At 23.5% G+C, this 23,657-nt stretch overlaps 1 protein-coding gene across 1 annotated transcript; it reads left to right on the top strand.

Moving 5' to 3' along the window:
• Positions 1-338: 338 nt before the first annotated feature.
• LOC145833873 (F-actin-uncapping protein LRRC16A-like) lies at positions 339-22,655 on the top strand. The gene is made up of 30 exons (XM_082941109.1): positions 339-458; positions 980-1,053; positions 1,805-1,880; positions 2,811-2,899; positions 3,069-3,238; positions 4,849-4,967; positions 5,483-5,560; positions 5,769-5,845; positions 6,042-6,110; positions 7,907-7,946; positions 8,066-8,136; positions 8,717-8,789; positions 9,068-9,190; positions 9,335-9,448; positions 10,375-10,478; positions 11,950-12,087; positions 12,590-12,810; positions 14,106-14,233; positions 14,898-15,017; positions 15,267-15,323; positions 15,565-15,677; positions 15,962-16,049; positions 16,688-16,934; positions 17,758-18,231; positions 18,526-18,584; positions 18,971-19,077; positions 19,136-19,215; positions 20,617-20,819; positions 21,450-21,629; positions 21,938-22,655. Exons 1-30 carry the CDS (start codon positions 369-371, stop codon positions 21,992-21,994), a joined length of 3,639 nt encoding a protein of 1,212 aa, XP_082797235.1. The 5' UTR covers positions 339-368; the 3' UTR covers positions 21,995-22,655.
• The last annotated feature ends 1,002 nt before the right edge of the window (positions 22,656-23,657 follow it).

Here is a 23,657-nt window from a genome sequence, read left to right as displayed (position 1 = left end):
AAGTAATAGTTTTCTATATATCTTCACTTTTGATAACATTTTTACAAATTACTCTAATTTTAGATATTAATTAGTTTAAAAGTATAAATCTCAATTATACCAATTAAATTTAAATAAGTCAAAATATTTTTTTCAAATACGATAAAGTAAAAACGATATACCATTACAAATACTACAACGAAGGCCTACTAATTATCAATAACTTCAATAGTTTTCTTCTAGTACCTCTTACCAATATACATTAAAATTATTTACAAATAGCTTTCTAACTTGTTATCATTTTTATTTACAGTCGAATATTTCGTGCATCATTAGAGCCAGTATCACGTTTGAAAAGCATACAGCAAATTATTTATGAAGTGGAACAAATGGAAGTTGGAGCTTGCGGTAACTTCAGTGAACAATACCGATGCATTTGTGATTTTATGGGAGTTATTCCGAAAGAAGAAGTTCAATGGGTTAGTTTCATAGGATGAATAAAAATATATACCATAAGTAAACCGACTAAAAGAAAAACCAATTTGATGGTTTTAAAAATTTTTGAGTTACTTGAACTTCGAAATAAATTACGACATTATTTTGAAATAAATATGTAAAAAATTTAAAAGCATGTACATAGTTTATTGAAGTTTTCAGGTTTTAATGCTAGTTAAAAAAACTAAAGTTTCTGTCATTATTTTTCTACGAACTTGTTTTTGTTTAGATCTTTTATTAGAAAATATAATATGTAACAAACACTTTAAATTTAAAAAATAAATGAATATAAACTTTTAAAGCCATCCAGTTTATGAGCTTCTTACTAAAAGGTTTTTTTACTAAAAATCACAAGTAAAAAATATAACAAATTAAAGATTTTAGATCAAGAAAACTTGTTTAAATAATTTTGACACTTAAAGTACTAAAAATATTTATCTATTTTATGAAATCCTCACAAATTTCTTCGATATGTTTTTTTTTTCATTGAAAAATTATTTTACAGGATATAGATACAATATATTTGACACAGCAAATAAGAGAGATAAATCTAAAAGATTTTGACTTTACGTATTCAAAGTTAGTTAATACTTTTTGACAGATATATATTTATACTTTAATTTTTTTTAATTTTTGAGAGTTTTTTTAATATACTTTATAAACAAATATAAAGCTTCCAATATACTTCAAAAAGTATACTAATTAGACATGTATTTTATAGAAATTATATACTTGATATAACTTCAAAAAAAAAATTGTAGTTACAGTATATTATTTAATGACAAAAAAAATTACTTTGTTCTAAATGGTACTAAGTTTCTAGGTTATTTACTTGTGTGCTAAGTAACATAAATCGATAAAAAGTATTTAATTTCTCTCACTTTTTTCACAAATTTAAAAGAAACTTACTAACACCATATAGTTTCTAGTTTAATTTTGTTATAAGTATTTTTAAGCTTAATTTTCTTTCGTGGTCGTGCTATAAAGCTGCGAACTTTTATCTTATGCTTAAAATTTGGATAAAATAATTTTTAAAAGTTACTGTTACTGATTCAAAAAGTTTTGAAGTATAAAGCTAAGCTACATTTAAACTTTTTAGGATAAATCTTTATTTTGAGGTTTGCTAAGAAAAAACTTTAAGTAAAAGTTACTTAACGTTACCGTACTTTGAAAGTTGAAGCCAAATAAAACACATAAGAACAAGAGTAACACAAAATATTGTAACATTTTTTAATGTACCACTTAATTAGTTAGACAACCACACTTTATTGAGTTTAGTACTTAACCTTTATATATTGTTTGCTAAGTTCATAATACTAAAAATTTTCAGAGACCTGGCACCTATTGTAGCTGTCATAATGTACAACGATTGGTTCACAAAGCTCACTGTTAAAGATATGAAACTGGTTAACTTTTAATGATTTTAGTAAAACTTTAAAAAATAACGCTAATGCTTGAAAAAATTCTGAATTTAATTGGCTGTCTTAAATTTTGCTCAAAAAATTTGACTTGTTTTACAAAATATAAAAGTCAAGTAAACTATTTTAAGTTATATTGTTTGAAAAATTTAATAATTAAAGAATTTGAACTTAAGCATTTTACTTTAATATTCTACCGTGTTTAATAATGTTAGATTTAATTATTTCTTAAAACTAAACTTTTCTAAAGTTTAAAAATCGAAACTACAATTAAAACATTTTAGTTAAAAGAAAAGTTAAAAAGTTACACTCGGTCTGAAAAAATATATCTGGAACACGCTTACCATATTTTCTATTAGTAATTTAGTTAACGTAAACTTTATGCTTGAATATGTTTACAACGCATTAACAAGGTTTGACTTTTTGAGGCCAAAGACTCTTAGAATACTAGCAGAACAAAAACTTCCAAATAATTTTTCAATATGATGTTTTTTTTTTTTGTCTTAATTGATCTTTTACACAATACTTACTTTATTATATTTATTGTAAGTAAAACTTAAAGCTTTTTTTTTGCATTCAAACTTAATATAACAGAGAGTTCTATAGATTCCATCAGACTTTCTCAATTCTAATAGGTATTTAATGAAAGATTTTGAATTTTTTCGAAGTAATTGTATTATGTATAATTTTTGTGGTAAATATTTGTTATAAAAAAAAAGCTTTAAGTAATGATGCATTTACATTCTTAAGAAACTTAATATTCGTACTATTACAAACTTTGCTAGTAGAAAATAACAAATATTTACCACAAAAATTATATATAATACTATATTTTTAGATTGCTCTGCTTTTAAACGAGACTTAAATTTTTACATGAACAGTAACTAAATATGTTTAAAAGTTAAAACGTTTTTTCAGACGACAGAGCTAATTGATCTTATATTAAAAGTTGTAAGAAATTCAAAAGTCCTAAAACAATTGGTATTGAACAATGTAGGAGTTCGATAGTTAGTTTACTTTTTTAAAATGTTTGAAAATATTTTTAAACAGCTCTAAAGTTTTATAGAATACCAACTTTTATTATTCGACAATACACAATTATTGTAAATATTTTTTTTAATAAAACTTTATTATGACCACTTTGTAAGAATTTTCAAAAAGTTAATATTTTTTTAGTGACTTTGTACAAAAACTAGCAAGATGTTTAATGGACAATAGTCATTGTGGACTAGAGCTTATTGATTTGTCCAACAACAATATTGAAGACAGAGGCGCCATATTTTTATCTGGACCTCTTCCAATGATGAAAGCCGGAAAACTAACTTCGCTAGTACTTAGTAAAACTAGTTAGTAAAATTAATATGTACTAAAATTTGTTTAAAAATAAGTTCTGGTTTTTAGTCTTTAATTTTAGCAAAAATAAAGTTTTTATTTGTATAAATACTTCGATAGCAAAAACTGCATCTAATGGTTAAAAACAAATATTTTTCTGAGAAGTTATTTATACTTGATTAAAGTAGATTAAAAAAAAAATTAAACAACATTTTATTAAAAGTGATGAAGTCGGATAGTATTATAAAACACGTTTATCTATTTTAAAGAATTTACATTTCAATTTTAAAATAGTTTTCAAAACCGTTAACAAAATTTCACTTACTCGCTGTTACTTGAGTATTATGTTTTTCCTGCATTAAACTTTTATAAATTTTGGAAAAAACAAACTGTTTTACAATACACTTTTTTTTTCAAATAATATGGCTTGCGAAAGACTAAATATAATGAATTTGGACTGGTGCAAAAAAAGCTAACAACTCTGAAATAAGTTTTGACTTTTTTTTTTACTTTTTTACATTGTATGGAGCGTACAAATTTGGTTTTTATTTAATGTCAACAAATATTATAATAGAGTAATTGAGTTTTTTTTTAGTCTTCTTACTCTGACACTTTACTTCTTTATAACTCTTTAGATTTGATTTTAGTTTTATTTTGTTAAAATTTTTTTTTTAACAAAACAATTAAAAGAACACTTATTTAAACAACATAGTTTATTTTTAATGCAGGTCAATTTTAAAACGTGAGAAATCTTAAACTTCTTAGGTATAAGCAACCATAGAAATACTGTATGGTAACATAAAACAATTTCTAGTGTGCCAAAAAAAAACTTTATTGTAAAATCAATCATGATATGAGTAAAAAGAATATTTACATAACTTAGCAAACTTTAAGAAAAAATTTATAAATAATTAAATCGAAATTAAAACAAATACAAAACTCAGATTACTCATGAAAAAAATAAATAAATAAACAGAACATTAATACATATAAAAAGTATTTAATTCTTAAAATAGTCAATTTCCTTGACAATTTGTGCAGTCAAAAGTGTAGTGCAAAACGAAAAGATATGTTTTAGACACATCTTAAAATAAAAGTTGAAATTTAAAATAAATCTAACATCAGTCTGTTTCAGTATACATAAGCTGTTGCAGTATACATGAGTTTTTTACTAACCGTCTTAAGTTTTGAAAAATATTTATGTCGAACTTTTAAAAGTGGACCTGTTTAAAAACAAAACCAAAACAAATTCTTTAATTGATTTTGAAAACCAAAAAAAAACGTTCTTAAATAAAGTAGACTTAGCCTTATAGCTAAATAATATAAATTTAAAGTTGAAGTTGTAGAATTTTACAACAACGAAAATAAATGGCGTATCTGACTTCGTATAAAAATAAAATTTTAATTAAAAAAACAGTATGTATAAAACTATTATTTTCACAGTTTGTATTGTTTAAAAAAAGTAATTTTACAAAAACCTGTTTTTTTTCATATTAATTAAAACTTTGACTTGAGAGAAAACATTTTATTGACATCAAATTTAAAAATAAACTATTTGATCAATACAACTTTTGTTTTAGCATTAACCTTATCAAAATTGATTAGATTTGTTGGATTTTTACAGGTATTTCAAGCAAAGGTTTAAACGGACTTTGTCAATCACTTCGTTCAAACGAAGATGTTTTAAGAACATTAACTCATTTAGACTTTTCTAAAAACACGTTTAAATCTGATGAAGTTGATGTACGTTTTTTAATAAATATTAAAAACTTTAACATAGATAAATAATATCTAAATGAGTTTTAAATTTTATACACAATTTTATAAAAAACCAAATAATTGTATTTTTAACTTCAAAAACTCTTATTAATATTAAAAAAAGATTAGCTTTGATTAAAATGGTGTAGCACTATAGTGTTGTAATTAACAATGAAATTCCTATTTCTAATTTATATCTAAAAATAATTTGTAGTAAGGTTTTTGACTTTCGTCTTCAAAGCTCATTATAAACAACAAAAAACTAAACCGCACTACCATCCACAACAATAAATAAATGTGACATTTTGAATAATAATATTTTTATTGATGTTGTTGTGGTTCAGTTTATTGCTAATTTATATCTAAGAATCAATCTAAAATTACTTTTTTTTTTTTCAAAAATAAAATTTAAGCTAAAAGTATGTATTTTGTTAAGTAGTTGTACTGTTTTTATATGCAAAAAAAAAAAAAGAAATTGAATCAAACTAGAAATTAAACAGGGTTTGTACAATCTACTTTCAAAAGATAACATGATAGAAGATATAAATTTGTCAGCAACTTCAAGTGCAGTAGAAGTAGTAAGTAAAAATATTAGGTGAACTTTTATACAACTTCAATCTAAACTAAATAATGAGTATAAATTTAAAAAAACAACGAAGTTTAATGTTCAAGCTTTCACTTTTTAAACTAAGTTTTACAAATTAGAATTATAATTTAAGCATTTTAGTTAAAAGTACAAATAACTGTTTCAAAATATTGAAACAACAAAATATTTACCTTTAATAGTATATCGGAGCATTTTCTAAGGGATGTTTACAGCATTTGAAAAGGGCAAATTTGTCGGAAAACCACTTTTTTCAAAAGTGAGATTTTATGCATTTCTCTATACCTTAAATTTTTGTTATAGTTTTGGCAGATTTTTAATTTTATTAAAAAGCTATTATTTATTCGAAGCATTTAAAATAATAAAGTGTTTTAGCTAACAAAAACTGTCTTGTAAAAGTTTTTTGTTTAAGCTTCGTTACTAACTCTAATATTTTATTAAATAATTAACTGCAGTAAGCGATCAACAAACATTACATCTGGATCACGACCCCATTTTGTAGAAGATAAAAGTAGTAGTATCAGGTTTTATAAAAAAGATAAATGATTATTTACTTTTTCGAACAATAACTTGATCAAAGAGATTTAAATTCAGTTTATTTATCAAACTTAAAAGACATAACTGTCCTGGACAAGACGATAAAATGTATCCGTGGTGTGCGACTCGATAAGCGTAAGGGTTTTTTCGTGCGCCAGGTCCTGGGACCAAATATTTTGAGTGCTTTTTTTATGTGTTCATTAAACTGTTATGCTTTGTTTTCGGTACACTTTTTTTTTGTTATTAATTCAATAGTAGTTAAAGAAACTCAAACTTTAACCTACATAAGAAAATACTTCGCAAATTTAAGTAAGCTCTATTTTTTGGAATTTTTTTTTAATTTATACAAATTGTTCAAAATTAGTTAAAGTTTACCAATTTTGAAATATAGCAAAAATGTTAAGACTTTAATAAGAATTTATAGTATTCTCCACTTAAAGCTTATCTACATAACTACTTTTTTTGTTTGAATTAAGTTTGAGTTTATGTTATGATATTTTATTTCTCTTACAAATCGTTCATTAATATCAGTTATGTACAAAAAATTTTAGATTTTTTTTATTTTGCATCTAAGTTTTTTTTTAAGTAATAATAATATATGCATGAAAAACAAAAATACTTGATGTATTAGTTTGAAAACTACTTTTTTAAACTTCACAGTATTTGTTGTTACAAATAAAAACAAATAGTTTTAACTGTATTAATTGTTTTAATGGAATTATTACTTTGTAAACGATTTATTACAGTTGAAACAACATTTTTTAAACCGATTTTTTTTTGTTTCTAAAGGTAATGAAGTTTTTCGATATAACTTCTCAGTTGATTTTATATTAAGCGATAACGCTTTAACAAAGCGAGATATTAAATATAAATAGTTTAATCTGTAGAACCTGACTCTAAGCTTGGGGTTAGTTAAATTGTTAGTCATTGTGCCAGATTTATCAGAAAAAACTCTTTCGCGAGCCGGACTAGTTATTTTTGTGTATTTTAGTTATTTTATGTCAATGAATTTAAAAACTAAAAATTGAATAACTTTCTAAACTTATCGCATGCCTACTTTGACTTGATTTTCAAAGGTTTTTATTTACATTTTTTTTTTTTTTTGAATAGCTAATATTTCTTTTATTAAATATCAATAATACTTTAGTTATTTAAAGCAAATCCGAAATGCTTTCGCCATCACGTGATAAGCACATAGACTACTTCGCACGAACATCAACAACAGTTTCCGAGGCAATCTGTGGCCGGTTTCGTCCTTGTAAGGACTCAAGAGGTTCTTAAGAAACTGCTGACTAATTCTACTTCAGCGGACTTTTGAAAAGCTAAACAACAGTTTTTCAGACGATAATTACCTGTTTAGTTCTAATAAACACGAAACTGATCGTAGATTGTCTCGGAAACCGTTGTTGATGGTCGTTCGGTGCAGTCTAGTGCTTTATTTGTACTTTGTAAAATAGTGGTTTAGAGCTTTTTTTCAATTATTTTTGGTACATTAAAAGCATATTTGTGCAACTTTATGCTTTTGAAAAAACAAACTTTAGCAAACTCTTTAATTTTACTTTTCTTTTTTTAATTGGACCCAGCTTACATTTAGAATTAAAATTTAACTGTTCATGGTAATTAAAACAAATCAATAGTTTGTTGTGATTATCTATAATTAAACTAAAAATTAATCAAATAATCTATTTCAACTTATACATTTAGCTATAAAGTTTAGAAATAAAAACCATTTATAACAATAAATATAAACATATAAGCAATAAAAAGCAAAAATTAATTTCAGAAGAAATAAGTCAAACGGCTTGCCCTTTTCTTTCCAAAAGGTTAGTTTATTTGTTAGCATTTGTTTTCAAAATTTTCCCTTTCTTTGGTAATTTTATTAAAAATTAATTTTATGTTACGGTAAATATTTATTTATTTTATATCCAGATTATATTTACAGTTTTTTGAAGACACTTCGGCTCTTGAGTATCTTAATTTTAGCAAAACCAAACTTCCATCAGAAGCTTTAAGGTTATTGATTAAAATTGAATTAGTTCTTTTTTCTTTATCAATTGTACCAGTTTTTAAAGTTATTTAATTACTATGAAATGTTTGTAAAGCATCAAGTTACATTAATAAACTTTATTTTAATATACTAGTGTTTATAAACTTTGTGAAATAAACTCTTCAAAATTTGTTTTGTTAAACAACTTAGACTTTAACTTACTTATTTGTATAAAATATTGACTTTGTTACTAAATAGAGATTTTTTTCATTTCAAATGTTTTTTTTTTTAGATATTTTATTGTGTCAAAAAAGTATATCAGAAAGGATTATTTGCCATTAAAGTCAAGTATACTTCGAAATTAAAAGCTAATTAAAGTAAAACAAATAAAATAAGTTGGTAGTCTTTAATCAAGCTTTTTTTTACGTTAACTAAGTATTATTTAAAAATTTAGCTTAAGTTTATAAAATGGTTTGATATTCAAAGTATTTGGTTTTACTTATAATATGAGTATAAAGCTGTATACATCATTACTTAAGATAACTTATATTTAATGATTACTTTTGTAAAAAGTTTTATAAATTTGAATGTAAAATTTTATATTAGGGCAATGCTGACGGGATTGTCATCAAATACAAACGAAAACTTGAAAATTCATCTTGATATCTCAGATTGTGAGGTCTTTGTTTAAAGTATATTCACAACTTACTTTTTATACTACTTACTGTTTATTTGCTTATGTTTAGCTTTAACTATTTTTTAACCTGAGTATATACAAACCTTTAAAATTTAGTAAATAAAAAATAACTAGGTTTAACTAAAGTTTTTTGTCACTTTTGTATTATTAATATTTTGTAAAACAGTAAATAATGTCTCTGAACTAAAAACTAATGACAAAAAATTTTGTATGTATTTAACAAATTAGCTAGTAATTTTAAAACACGTTTATTTTCACAGTTAAAAGAGCCTGGGTCACAAGTCTTGCAGCAGTTTATCAGCTCTATAAAAAATATTAAAACTCTCGATATTTCTGGTAACTCTCTCGATTACAGCCTCGTTGATTTACTTCCTTGTATCCAGGTTGGTTAACCTTTAGTTTATAAACTATTGACTGCCAAATTTCGAAAAACAGTGTTGTTACTTTTATATTTCAAAAGAAGTATTTGTTTTAAAAAAATACTTTTTACGAAATTAAAACAATAATACTATTTTATCAACTAACAGAACAACACATCGTTGAGGAAACTTAATTTAGGAAGAAACTTTTCAGGAATTAAACATAAAAAAATGAAGGATGCTGTAGAAAGTGTAGTTGAACTCGTACAAGACGAAAACTCAGTTTGCTATTACAAATCTAAAGCAATAACTAATAAATAAACCAAAATGATAAAATATAAAAACTTCAAAAAATAGTTCTTCCTTATTTCTAAAACTTAGTTTTGAAATATTAAGTTTGTTTTCAAACGGTAATTTGTTTGATTCAAGAAAAACTTTATATTTTCTACATTTTCTACAATTAAAGCAAACTAGTATGATTAAAAACAGTTTTTAAATTAAAATCAAACGATTTAGTATTTCTAGTGTTTTCAAACTAAATGATATTTGAATAAATTTAATTAAAAAACAACTGTTTAGGCTGGATCATTGAAGTTTATGCATTACTGACTAAAAATTAAATAAGGTTAAAATAAAAGTTCTAAAAACTGTCTCAGTTATGAAAACAAAAACACTTAGGTAGAGATCTTTCGTTTGTTATAAAATTTTCAATTCTGATTCAAATAGAATCTATTTCATCTATAGAATCTAATATGTTCTATTTAAATAAGCAGAATTAAAAATGTTTTATCAAATGAAGGATCTTTTTCTAAGTGTTTTTGTTTTAAGAATTGAGACGGTTTTTTTTTCAATAGCTTTTTAACCAAGTCTTGTTTTTCGATTTAACACAAGCTGTCTAATTATTCTATAAAAAAATTAGAATACCTACCTGCATACTACCTAATTCATTTATTATAGGTGTTAGCTCCTTTTTTAGAAAATTAAGTAACTAAAAATAAATTAACGATATTATATCTACCGGGCTTCAGAAAACAACATTAAAAAAAATTCAATGTTTTTTTTTTATTTTTTATACAAAAAACGATAAACTTTATCAAAATTTTGTAAAGGCTTTTTAAAATAGAAACTAACTAATATGAGTACGTTTCTTACAAAAAAACTTTTTAGAAAAAAAATAAAACACTAAAATAGACTAATAATAACTACAGAAAATAAGCTCGTTATCACTTCGAGATTCCAAAATCAAAGATTTTCTTCAAATGTTTCTTGGATGTCTTGGAAGTAATAGTTCTCTGGAGGAAATAGATTTAAGGTTTATACTAAGTACTAACTAAAAACTTCAATTCAGTAACCTAATTTTATTAACTTAAATTTTAATCTAGTATTTTTTTTGTGCCTTTAAGCAACGTAATTTTTTAATAATTTATAAAAACTTTGTACATTTTTATTGTAATAACTATGTTCTATTGTAAAATTGTGTTTATTTATCTGTGCATCAAACTATACCAAGAAAAACTTTTCTATGTTTTTCAAAAACTAGAAAAACTTTACATCCTAAGCCTATAACCTTAAATATGTAATCATAAAAAATTTATTTACACGGTTATTTGTTTTTAACTTAACTACATAGTTAAGTTTTTTTTTAAATATGTTTTAAATCTTTAATTTTAGTTGTTTTTATTACAACCATCAATTTATTTCAGTTTCTTAAGTTCTAACTATAGGTATATGAAGGTTAAATCCTGTTTTTTTTCATTTTATTGCTTGTATAAATTGTTTATTTATACTTGTTACGATATATTTTATATTTATCTTTTAAAATGATCATTATTTAGTCTTTTTACTCACATTTCTTTACATTAATAAAACTCATGAGCTTTGGTGAAAAGTACTTTCTTGAATTAAATAAAAGAGTTAGTTTGCAAAACTATTTGTATAAGTAAGGTCAAAACACTGCTAACTTACAATTGTAAAATTCTTAAGAAATATTTTGACTAAGTCTGTTAAAGTAGAAAACTTAGTTGTTAAAGTGATTTTTTAAAGATCTGCAATTAACAATAGTTCTTTGTAACTTTAATAATTTTCGATTAAAGAAAAAAAAATGTTGGCCAAAAATAGTTTAAAAAATATTCTGTAGTATAAAAACTTTAAAATAGCATAAGTTGAACTATGACAAACTAGTTTAATATTTAAAAACGTAGGTAATTTTTTTCGACTCAAAAAGTTTAGAGATTTTTAAAAGAATTTTAATTAAAGTGAATACACAAAAACAACTTAAGTATTAAAATTTATTAGATTAAAAATAAGGAGCTTCATCTATAGGTAAACCTAACAATGTAACTAGTTTGTTTGAATTTGTTCTTAGAAATAATAGAAAGTATTTTTCACGCCGTGTGTTAAATTCTGTATTCCTTTAAAAAGATATAAAATCTAAAGAAAACTGAATTGAGTTTGTGGTTTTATCAAGGCAAACAAAATATCATAAAATATTTAAGGAATTGACACAGAAAACTTGTATTGCTAATTTTTTTATACATCCCTCAGTTTTAATAATATAGCTCGATAAAGATGACCATGTTTTAAAACAAAACTAAAATTCGTTCTATATTCATCATTGCTATAAAACCAACAAAATAATTCTTACATCACTATAAGAAGACTTTGAATTTCATTCTATTGTAATTTCTTTTTATTTGTTTTTAAGATTACTGTTTTTTTTTTCAACATAGATAATCACTGTCTCTTATATAAGATAGTAAAAAATAATCAAGTAATTTTTACAGCGGAAATGGAATGGGAGATATAGGCGCAAAAGTACTTGCAAAATCTTTACAAATAAATGCAAAAATTACTAGGCTATATATTGACAAAAATCAAATTACTAATCTAGGGTACAAAGAAATCGCAGCTAGTTTGAAAAAGTAAAAATTTATTGTTAATAATAGTATATATGTATTGTTTTCGTTTGTAAAAATTGTTAAGTAAAAGGAGATGATAAAAAATAGACTACAAAACTATAGTTCGAACATATCTATTTAAATAACATTTATTTTAATTCAAAACTTATAAGTTACTGCAAAAATTTAATTGTCGTACATAAAACATTGAAATTTTCCTATTTTATTTTAAAAGTATTTGAAACTTTATGTTAAAGAAACTTTACACAGGAATAACTTGAAGTTTGCAATTAAAGGATGATTAATTTATGATGATTAATTTTTAGAAAAAATGTTTATTATGTATAAAATTAGATAACAACAAATAGTTAAGTTTAAATCTATTTTTAAAACAGCTTTAATCCGTCAATTACAAACTATAAAAAAGTATTAAAGTTTGTAAAATATAATAAGTAAATTGTAAAATAATTGAAAAATAAACAAATAAGTATACTAAAAACTATCTAAGCAAAAACTTTTATTACAGTAATTATATGTTGAAGTTTTTACCCTACCCAGTAAATGATGTACTTGCAACAATCAAGCAACATCCAGAAAGGACACAAAAATCCTTGGCAACTATACAAGACAGGCTTCTACAAAATGCTAATATTGTACACAGTGACAAGTCAACAACTAGTGAGCCGCAATTTCGGTTAAGAAAAGCTCTAACGAGTATGGGACAAAATGTACTTGAAAAAATGACTGGTATGAGAGTTTTATACGCTTGTTAATTAGTATAATTAGTCTAAGCAGTTTTAAAAAAATAGGTTTATTAGCTTAATTGGTTGTAAAACTATGAACAAAGTTCAGATATTACTTATGATACTAGTTTTCTAGTCGATGCACGAAAGTCAATATTTTTTTCGATTTCCAAGATAAAGTTTTAGTTGTCGTTAATGCATAACTAATTTAAACTCTAATAAGAGATTTTAATTAAACTTAAATTATTAAAGCTTTTAGTTATTTTTTTGTCAAAAACAATATTAGCAAACAATTACTAACCTAAACAAATAATAAACTAATTCTGTTTGTGTAAATAAAATTTCTTACAGCACATTTAACTGCTAGTTTTTAGTAAATTTTTGAAGGCAGTGTTTGCTTGTAATTAATCTTATTTAGCTTTTTTTTAAAGTGTAGGAGTAAAGTAACTTTAAAAAATAAGTATTAATTTTTTTTTTTTTCAATGATTTTTAGAAACTTCTTTTACTAAGTTAAAGTATAGCTACAGTAAACAAACCATGTTTTCTAGTACGTGATAATTATTTATCAAACATTTAAATGCGATGACTCGAACTATTATTTTTGCAATTTTAGATACAATGTTTTAGAACTTACAGCTTTTATTAAACAATATTTCATTAATTTTACAAAAACAGTATAAGTTATATACTTGTTTACTTTTTTGTAAAACTTGATTGAACTTTTAAACGAAAAGCATTTAAAGAAACCATCACAGCAAAACTCTGGATATTCATTTGACTTGAGAGAAGCTCAAAACTTGTTATTATAGACTAGGCCACAAGCTCTCGATAGACTGAGACCTAGGTTTCATTCTTATAATAGATTATCAGTCAGTCGTATTCGAAGAATCTTGCAGTCGACAACTGTTATAAATTTATATTGAAGATACTCAGTGACGTCAGCCTTTTTCAATCGTCCGGTCAAGATCTATATATTGAATATAAAACTTAAATCAGTCCAAGACACAGATTATTTTTAAAGTGAATTTGTGCTTGACTTTTTTTTCTAGTTGTGTGATAAAAGATAATAGGTGTTTGAAGATTGATTACTACAATTTTCTTTAGATAAGATTGATTAATAACTTTCAATAATAACGAAACATAGGAATTAGAGCTTGTAGTCTCAAAATCTAAGAAGTATAATCAAAACTTGTTATAAAAAACTTTTAAATATATCTTTAACATATTTTAGGTTATATCAAGATTTTTAATTGAATAGTTTTTTGTATTAAATTTAAACTTCCTGTATAACTAATTTAGAAAAAACTGAACATACAATCAATGCATTAGAAGTTTTTGCTTCAGAAGATCTTTACGAAGACAAATTTGCAGTAGAAATAATTTCCAATGCTAAGAAACTAGTAAATGACGCTAAAAATACAAAGAAAGTTGGTTTTTTTTCTCATGTAATTTATTTATCAATCTAAAAAATTTAACTTTTGTCAGCTTAAATTTATTTTTGCTTTATAATTTGTTTTTTATTAGAAGTTGCCTATAAAATTTCTGTGTAAACTTTTTAAATGTTGTGCTGTAAACTAGTTTTTTTTTTGTATTATATAATAGTAAAAAAAAATTAAGTTTGACATAAGACAGCAATAAGTTTTAAAAAAGATTATGTTGTATTATAAAGAAATTGTACGTTTGTTTCTTTTATTTTGATTTTAAAACCATTTTTATTAAGATTAGAAATTATAAAAGTTGTAAAACAATGTGCACATCATATTATTAAAAAAAAAGTTCTGTACAGTTCTGTATAGTAGTTATGTAGCAAACATATTTATTTAATTAACAATTACTTTTATTAAGATTTTGTTGCATCTATAGATATAAAACCAGCTTAAATTTATAAAGATTTTTTTTAATAATTAGTCTCAAAAACAAACTAATCTATTTTTTGTTCTACCATTTTCATTAAGTAGAAAATATATTTATGTATACTTTAAGAAACCGTACATTGATCCTCAGCACTTAACTATTTTTTCACACAAAAACTACTACTTATTCAATTTAAATGCTTTTATTAAAACAAATAATAGTTAAAAAAATTACCAGCTTTTATCAGAAATGTATGAAATTGGAATTAATAAATGTGAAAAGTCTGATAGTTCCCTCCAAACAAAAATACGTGAAGTTGCAAAAACTATTGACGTTAACGTTCAAAAACATTTACAGGTTACTTCGTAAAAGCTAATTGATTTTTAAATTACAGCTTGAAATTTTCTTGCTCTAGGTATGTATTAATTTTAACTCCATAACTTTTTATAACTATATTTTAATCTTAAATTTATTCATTAACACGGTTCTATGCATTCTTAAACTGGTGTAGCTGTGACATTTTAATTTTTGTAAATATTTATATAACAGCCGTAAAGTTTTGTAAAATAAAAGAAAACAATGTATACAAACTTATTAAAAATATAGGAAACAGCAAAGTCTATGACGTCATATGCATCTGAAAAATGTCCCAATACTTATAAGGTAAGTGAAATTTTTAAAGGTTTTTTTGTATATCTTTATTTTATTTTATAAGTAACAAATGAAATTCCTAACTTTAAATCAAAGAAAAAAATTACAAGGTTACTATCTCACGAATTTATTCACAAAACAAAGTCTCACTTAGTTAAAAATGAGATTAATGAGATATTCAGTTACAATAAACTTATTTTTAAATAGAATAGGGAACTAATTATATATGTGTATATAATCAAAAAAACTTTAGCTTGTTACGGAAGATTTAGAACAACTTTTGTCGACAAATTTTAAACTTCAAGACAAGGCAATAGAAGACTACATCATTAAAACAGCAGGAGGAGAAATAACTAATAAAGTTGGGTTAGTTTGCATCTAGAGACTAATTTTATTTTAACGAATTTCTTGAATAGATATTTAGGTAAGTAAACAAGCATACGGTACTTAAAATATCTATAAAAAACTTAAGATAAACTTACCTAGTATTAAAAAGTAAAAGTTACTCCACAACGCACCTGTTTTTAAATTTAAATAAATTAATTGTTTTACTTTTTTTTTGTAATCATAACCAGTATAACGTTTTTTAATGGTTTTAAATTTTCTTAGCGATTAAATGATTTTTTATTAGTTACAATTTAAAACCACAGAAATCTAAATTTACAAATCGGAATAGAAATTTCGAACAAAATAACGGATACTCTTTTAGCAGAAATATCACAATGTAATATTTTGTTGGTTGGTTAATTTTTCTTACAGTTGTTTAGTTAAATATATTTTAGAATAAAAATTTATACATTAGTTTTAAACTTTTAGTATAAAAGTAAAAAGAAAATGTAAACTATAATATACAAACGTTTTATAACTAAAATTTTTAACTTCTTTTCAATCTTTAATGTTTGTTGTAATTTTTAAAGTTATAGTTATGTATATTTACTCAAAACAAAATATGTAAGAAATGTGCAAGAAAAATTATATTTAAAAGATCTATAAATGTTTTAAAAGATGCATTTATTAGTAGTTGTCTTATTTCTAAAATCTTGATTTGCTCAAACTGACGAGGATTTTTACTGTAGCTAGTATTATTTAATTAACAAAAAATTGTTTGTTTAAACTAAAAATTAGTTGTAGTTGTAGATGTTTTAACTTTACATTTGACATTTTTGACTTAATTAAATTTTAAACTACTATATTTATCAGAGTAAAGTTAACATTATTTTGTTTTCACGAACGTAAAAAACTACTGTTTTATATACAATAATTTTGATTACTTTCTCTCATGCTTTTCTATCCTTAAAAACAAAGAACTTTTCAAAACCATTAAAAGTTTAAATTAAAAGTGAACGTTGAAAAGATAACTTTTAAACAAAATACAGACGGACCTTCTACAAAAAACTAAAGAAGAGTGTCACTCAAAAGGTTATAGTAAAAGAACAGATGAAGATTCTGGTTTGAAACCGAAAAGTGTTTCACCTGTAGAAGAAGCAGCCAGAGAGAGAGTAGAAAGTTTAAACAAGAGGCAGAGGAGACCTGTTGATGATATTGTAACTAAAGTTGAAGGTTTTATTGAAAATGATGTAAACGTTTTAGATGATGAAAAAATCAACAAATTGCTTGATAAAGGTTGTTCTAAAGTTTAACTGCTATAATTATTTAATAACTACTCAAATTTTAGTTGACCTCATTGTTAGTGACTCTTTTTTCGACTATACTCTGAACTTTTAGTTGTACTTTTGTACACTAAAACTTATAACTTATTTTATGTTAAGTTTTAAGTTTAGGACTTTGTATAAGTAAAGGTATTTGTAGTTTTTAAAATAGTCTTAATTTTCTTAACTAGTATATATCGCTAAAAAAAAATTCTTAATAGTTGTTGGAAAATCTACGAAAGTGGTTTTTGACCTAGTTTATGTTTGTAAGTAGAAAAGTAACAATTTTTCAAATACTACACAACGGTTTTTTATTTTTTTAAATATCGTTTAAAATTGTAAAAATGTTTTAAATTATATAAGTAGTAAAAAAGTATACAAAGATAATTTTTGTTAAACAACTAAAAAACTTTAAAACTATAGTAGTTATTTATGTATTTAAAACTTAACCACTACGAAGCGCTGATGAATTATATAATTAATTAACTATGAGGTCATGTTGTCAGCTGCACAAATGTTATTAGGAATTATAGTCTTCATATAACAGTTACTAAATTTGATCGATAACATGTATAAACATTATAATAAAAGCTTTTAATTTTTTAGCATTTACTTGTTTGATTATGTGTTGCTTTTTCCTAAGTTAAACATTTTATATAAGAGTTGTATTCAGAATATGATATTAAAAAAAGTTAAGAAAATTTTAGTATTATTTATTTTTTATTTCATTTTTATTATTTAATTTTTATAGAATTTATTTAAAATAAATAAAATTAAATCTAAAGATACATAAACAGATATAAGTTCAACCACAACGGAAGGGAGTTTTGATATTCCTGTAACTCCTGAAGACAAAAATACTTGTACTCAATTTGATTCAACAGAGGAATTTTTTAAATCCAATGAAATTTCATCAGATAGTATAGAAATAAACAACGAGTTAGAAATTAAAGATTCTGAAAAAACAGTTGACTTGAACGTAAATACTTCTATACACAAAGACTTAGAAACTAAAATGGATTCTGAGGTAGTAAATGATAATAATGAAAAATCAAAAAACTTGAAATCTATACCTAATGAAAATAAAATTAATGAAACTTATAAAGACCAAAAAGAATCACACATAGCTAATATTGAAGCTGATACATTAAAACATTCCGAAAGTATTTTAGAACCAAAAGCCGAATTAAAAGAAGTTGATGAATCATCTGATACAAAAAATTCCGAGAAAAAATGTACTGATAATAAAACTAATGAAGATGAATTTTCTGGTATTTATATAAGTATTTTTTCAGCAAATATTTATGAAATTATAACATGTAATTTTAGTAATCTTTTTAAGTAACCAAATATTATTCAAACTTAAGTTTTTTTTTTATTTACAACTGTAGTTTAGGTTTAACCACAAGAGTTAATAGTGTGGTAGCTTAGCCAAATACTTTTTTCACTGAACTAAAAAATTAACAATAATATTTACACAATAAACCTAAATATTAAATTTATTAAAAATATATCTCATTTATACTCTTTTTTTTTCTTAAATATTTAACGTTATTATTACACAGATACTGTCGATGAACTTCCACCTATGGAAGCACCTTCAAGATTACAACATCTAACCAAAGTTAATACTAACTTAAACATTTTCAGTCGCTTAAATTGTAAAATATATATTACATTAAGTTTGGTTTTTTATTTAAATTTAAACATTTTTGAAGACTTAAAGTATTTTTTTTAACCTTTACAATTTTCATTTTCAACACAGAAAGCGTTAGTTGAATAAATTAAAACAGCCATATATTAACAAAAAATTCTAAAAATTCCTGAATAAGACGACTTTAATTTAATTTATAAGTTGATATAAAGTTAAATAAAATAAACATGCTTTTTAGGTTTTAAAAACGTATAACTTTCATTGGAAAAAATTTAACTTTAACATACTTTAAACTCTAACAAAAATTTCTATTAAAATCATTAAATATTAGAAAAAAGAACTAAATGATATTTCAGGGAAGGCCCAGAGGACCTTCTAGAAAGAGGGCAAGCCGAAAGTCAAGTCGTAAAATTTCACAGAAACCTCTTTCAGAAGAAAAAGTCGATGACTTTTTTGAAAAAAGGTATGGAATTATTTAGTTTATATAAGACTTATCATAAACATACAATAATTTTTTACAGTGTTTCAAGTACAGACTTCTCACAAGTTCTTACAGTTGAAGAAGTTAAAAAAAAGGAAGTAAAAGAAAAAATGCAGAATAGTCAGTGAAGTTTTAGCTTTCGTTTTAAATTAAACACCTATTTTTCATAAACTCAGTTACAATCTATCGTAATAACAAAGTTTACAAATTAGTTAAATATTTTTGGCTTACAAACAAGCTAAAACACCTAAAAATTAAAAAGAAGTAAAAAAAATATTTTAAGTTTTTTAAGTTATTGTCTAAAAAAACTTGTGTGAATTTAAGACAAAGTTAAGTTAATTTTTTGTAAAATCGTGATTTAAAAATGTAATTTCAGTTGAATTGTTTTAACAAAAACTAAGAAAAAACTCAAAAGTTTGATCATGCACACTATAATTATCATTAAAAAAGGTTAAAGATAACTTTTAGATTATACAAAAGATTAAACTTTTATTCATAATACCTTTAAGTTTCTTTTTTTTTCAAAATAGTTTTTACCAAGTATTACAGTTTGTTAGCTTTTTTTATTTAACTCTATATTTAACAATAATTAAGCAGTTTTTTTTACAGTGTTTAACAACTTTTTTTAGACTTAATTTAAATAAAGAGAAACAGGCTCACATTAATGTCAATACAAATTTTAATATAATAAAATTAGATACTATTCTGCAAAGTAAAAACTAAAATACTTAATACATACAACAGCTTGATGTGTACTTTTAATAAAAAATAATTGTAGAATTAAAAACAAAAGTTCTCTGGCTTTAAATAATGTTGATGCATTGTTTAATACTATGCAAAATTTCGTAACATTTGAATTGAAATAGAAAATTAGTTCATTTTCCTAATCGTCTAAAAAAGTCTTTGATAAATTAAATTTAAATAACAATAGATAGTTTTTAGAGAACACTTATGACTTGTATAAATAATTACAAAACTATTATGACCAAAGTAATTTTTTTTTTTTTTAAATCTCAGTTATTTGTAATTTTAAGAACCTTGATCTATGTTATGAAAATTTTTTGATACGACTTACTCAACTCCAAAAAACATAATTAACAAAGAATTTAATGCATATTTTCATATACTTGATTTAAGTTAAACTCAAACTTATTTTGTTTTTTCTAATTTTAATGTAAAACAAGTAATTATTTTATAATCTCTGTTTGGTAAATTTTGATATTTTTTTATCAAAAGTTTTTTTAATTGAGTTGAGAATGTTAAATAAATGATTTGTTTAAGTTCGATACTATATGTTTATTCTAAAGACGTTTTTTTTTATAATAACACTTAAAATTGTTAATTTTGAAGTTATTCTTTTCTTCAAACGCTTCAGTTATTTCTCTTTTACAAAGTTAAATTTAAAGTTTTACATTTACATTATTTGTCATCATTTTTTAACCATTTTAATTTATAGTCAAAGTTTGTTACTTTATGATTTTAAACGAGTGTATACTTAATCAAGTATTAAAACAAATAAAGAAATGAAAAAGATGGGAGTTGGGATTATGGGGGCCGGTGGGCTCGGGATAGGAGGGATGGGTCTTACCCCTGACATGCTGAAACTAAAGAAAAGAGGGGGAAGTCTTAAGCCTAGAAGTCAAAATTCTTCTGTGAATAAGCTACTAAGAGATGGTGGTATTAGAAATGATAAAGTTTTAAAAAAGTCCACCACAATTGATGTAGTTAGTTTTCAGCCAGAATAAACGTTATAAAAGTTAAAAACTATCGAATATAATCATTGTAAAGATTTTTTTTTCTTAATTATCTCTCAAAATAAACAACAGTATGTTTTAATTAAAAAGAACAAGCTCTAGACTGCACCGCACGGCCACAAACAACATTATATGAGACAACTAGCGACCTGGTTTTGTCCTTATTCGCAAATTATCAGATGGACTGTTCCTGATGGTCAAGTGGTGCAGTCTAGTGCTTATTGAATGACATAGTAACTTTTGAGCTTTTCTAAAATAACTTTTTATTAAAACAAAAATTGCAAAACTACATATGAAAATTTTTTAAGCAATGTAAAAACTTTTTTGTAACTTTTCTTATAGCTTGAAAAAAAAGGTACCTTCTGTGTACTTAATCTAGAACAAATAAAAATTTTTGAACTATAAATAATCGACTTTAAAAAGTTAAATTCGATAAAGCTCTAAAAAAGCTATATAGTTTTAGTAAGAAGTACTTTTTTTTTACAATTAAACTCCTTGTATCAGAAACCATTGGAAGTGTTATGTTTTAAGATTGTGTAATTGTAAACAATATGTCCTATATATTTTAATATTTATTACTTCTATAAATAAATTCAATAGTCGGATCTACCTCCTCCTCCATCATTAGAAAGTGACACACCAAATTCACCAGGTCAAGTATTTAGAAATTCTCCAAAAACACCTAAAGAGAAAACGGGAAATCCAACTAAATTTCCTCTTCCACCAAATAGTATAGAAATGCCATCAAATTTTTTAGCAGAGCTAAAAAGAACGAAAAAGGTTTAAGTACTTAATACTACGTATGCTTTAAAAATTTCTGAATGACTAATAAATATACATAAGTACTTTGAATAGTTAGTTTTACTAGCTTTAATAATCTATTTTAAAGCCCAATTTTTTTTAGAAATCCTATTAAACATTAATATTTATTGAGTCTAAGATATACTTTATATCGTAATACTTAATTTTGTTTAAAAACTTTCTACTCATTCTGGGTTTATACTGCATATATGTATTGATAAATATAAAAAATCAGTTTTTTATAAAATATAAACTTTAACATCAAATAAACTTGCTATATATCTTAGGGTTCATTAAGACGATCTTCAAGTAGATCAAGTGAAGGCAACGAAAACAAAGAATAATTATAAGAAGAAGACAAACTAGCTTTTGGTTCTGAAATACTTAGAGAAACGCAAAAGCTAGCTATATTTTTGTTTAGTTTGATTAAACTTTTGCACTATTTAAAATGATCTTAAAACTTTAAACGGAAAAATGCATTTATTTGAGTTTTACAAAACTTTTAACTAAAAAAATTATCCAAAAAGTTAAATACGTAAAATTACTTAAACTAAAGAGTTTTTAATATATCTTAACCAAAATTTTTAAATCGAGATATGTTATTCTTTTCTCAAATGTTATTACTATTCTAAGTTTTAAATACTTGCGATAATTTTATATCCTAATACTGTTTTTTTTTTAGTATTAAATGAACAGCATAGAATATATACAACACTTTTGTTTTCTATAGAGGTAAAATCTAAATTAGTCATACAAAGTTATTATTTTAAATTCACAAACTAACATAAGTACAGAGAGTTTAAAAACAAAACAACTGTACTTATACAATTAATTTTTATAGTTTTTAGATCAACAAATACAATATTTTAATAATTAGTAGTATACAGTGTTCTCTTACATTAGGATAAACAATTATGCTGTTTATGAAAGTTTTTTTAATTAAAGTTTTTATTAAGAGTTTTACAAACATATATTTTAATTTTATAAAGCTTAATAATATTTTGTTTAGCCCATCTTTTACAAACTTTTGCTAAAATATGTGCTTAGTATGTTAATTGAAGCTTATACATTTTAAAGAAGTTTTGTAATAGATAAACCAAATATAAAACAAGTCCGTGTTAGTAGTATTAATATAGTTTATATACTAACTTAAAACTGAGTTTTAATAAAAATTAAAAAAAAAAACTTTTTCAAGATATTTAAAGACATAACATTAAAGATATAACTATTTCAAGACATTGAAATTAAATTAGTTCATTAAAATATTTCACAAAGCACACTAGGTTAATATACACATTATTTTTAAAATTTTAATTTTACACGTATAAATTTTTGCAGACTTTCACATAAAAAATTTTAATAATTCATTGTGTAAAGTTTATATTATTTTTAATTCAATTAGAAATAAATATTTTAATCATGACTTGTTTTACATTTGGCTCTTAATGACAAAGCTATCTGCCCTCGCAACAGAGTTGAGAAAAAAACTAATTGTATATTAAATTATATCGTATATTAATTCATGTTTTCTCAGATTTCAAATTTTTTTGAGTATGGTAAAGACTTGTTAGTACTTTTTTTTATATTTTTTTTTATTTTAGTTTTAAGTAAAATAAATTCAATTTCATTTTTACCAGAATTGAATTTGTTTTGTACAATGGTTTTGAGATCTTTAATTTGTAAAAATATATAAAGCTACTATAAAATATAATTTATGTAAAAAAAATGTTTAGTTTTTACATCAAACTTTAAATTTAACTTCTATTTAATTAACACTAAACAATAAACTCAATAGAAATAATTTTAAATTTTTCTTTAAAAACGTTCACCTGAACTAAATACTTTTTTTTTTAAATTGTTATACAATTCATTACGTTTTTTAAATGTTGGCATAAGCAATAATTCTTAGTTTTTATAAGTATTTTTCAATGAAAGTATATAAAAATATGATTAAGAAAAAAACTTATTATTAAGCTAGTCACAAGATATCTTACGTCTTTATTTGAA

Source organism: Thalia democratica, chromosome 4 (assembly GCF_965202585.1).
Source record: "Thalia democratica chromosome 4, ktThaDemo2.hap1.1, whole genome shotgun sequence".
Taxonomy (NCBI): domain Eukaryota; kingdom Metazoa; phylum Chordata; class Thaliacea; order Salpida; family Salpidae; genus Thalia; species Thalia democratica.
This window is presented reverse-complemented; position numbering and strand designations above follow the sequence as displayed.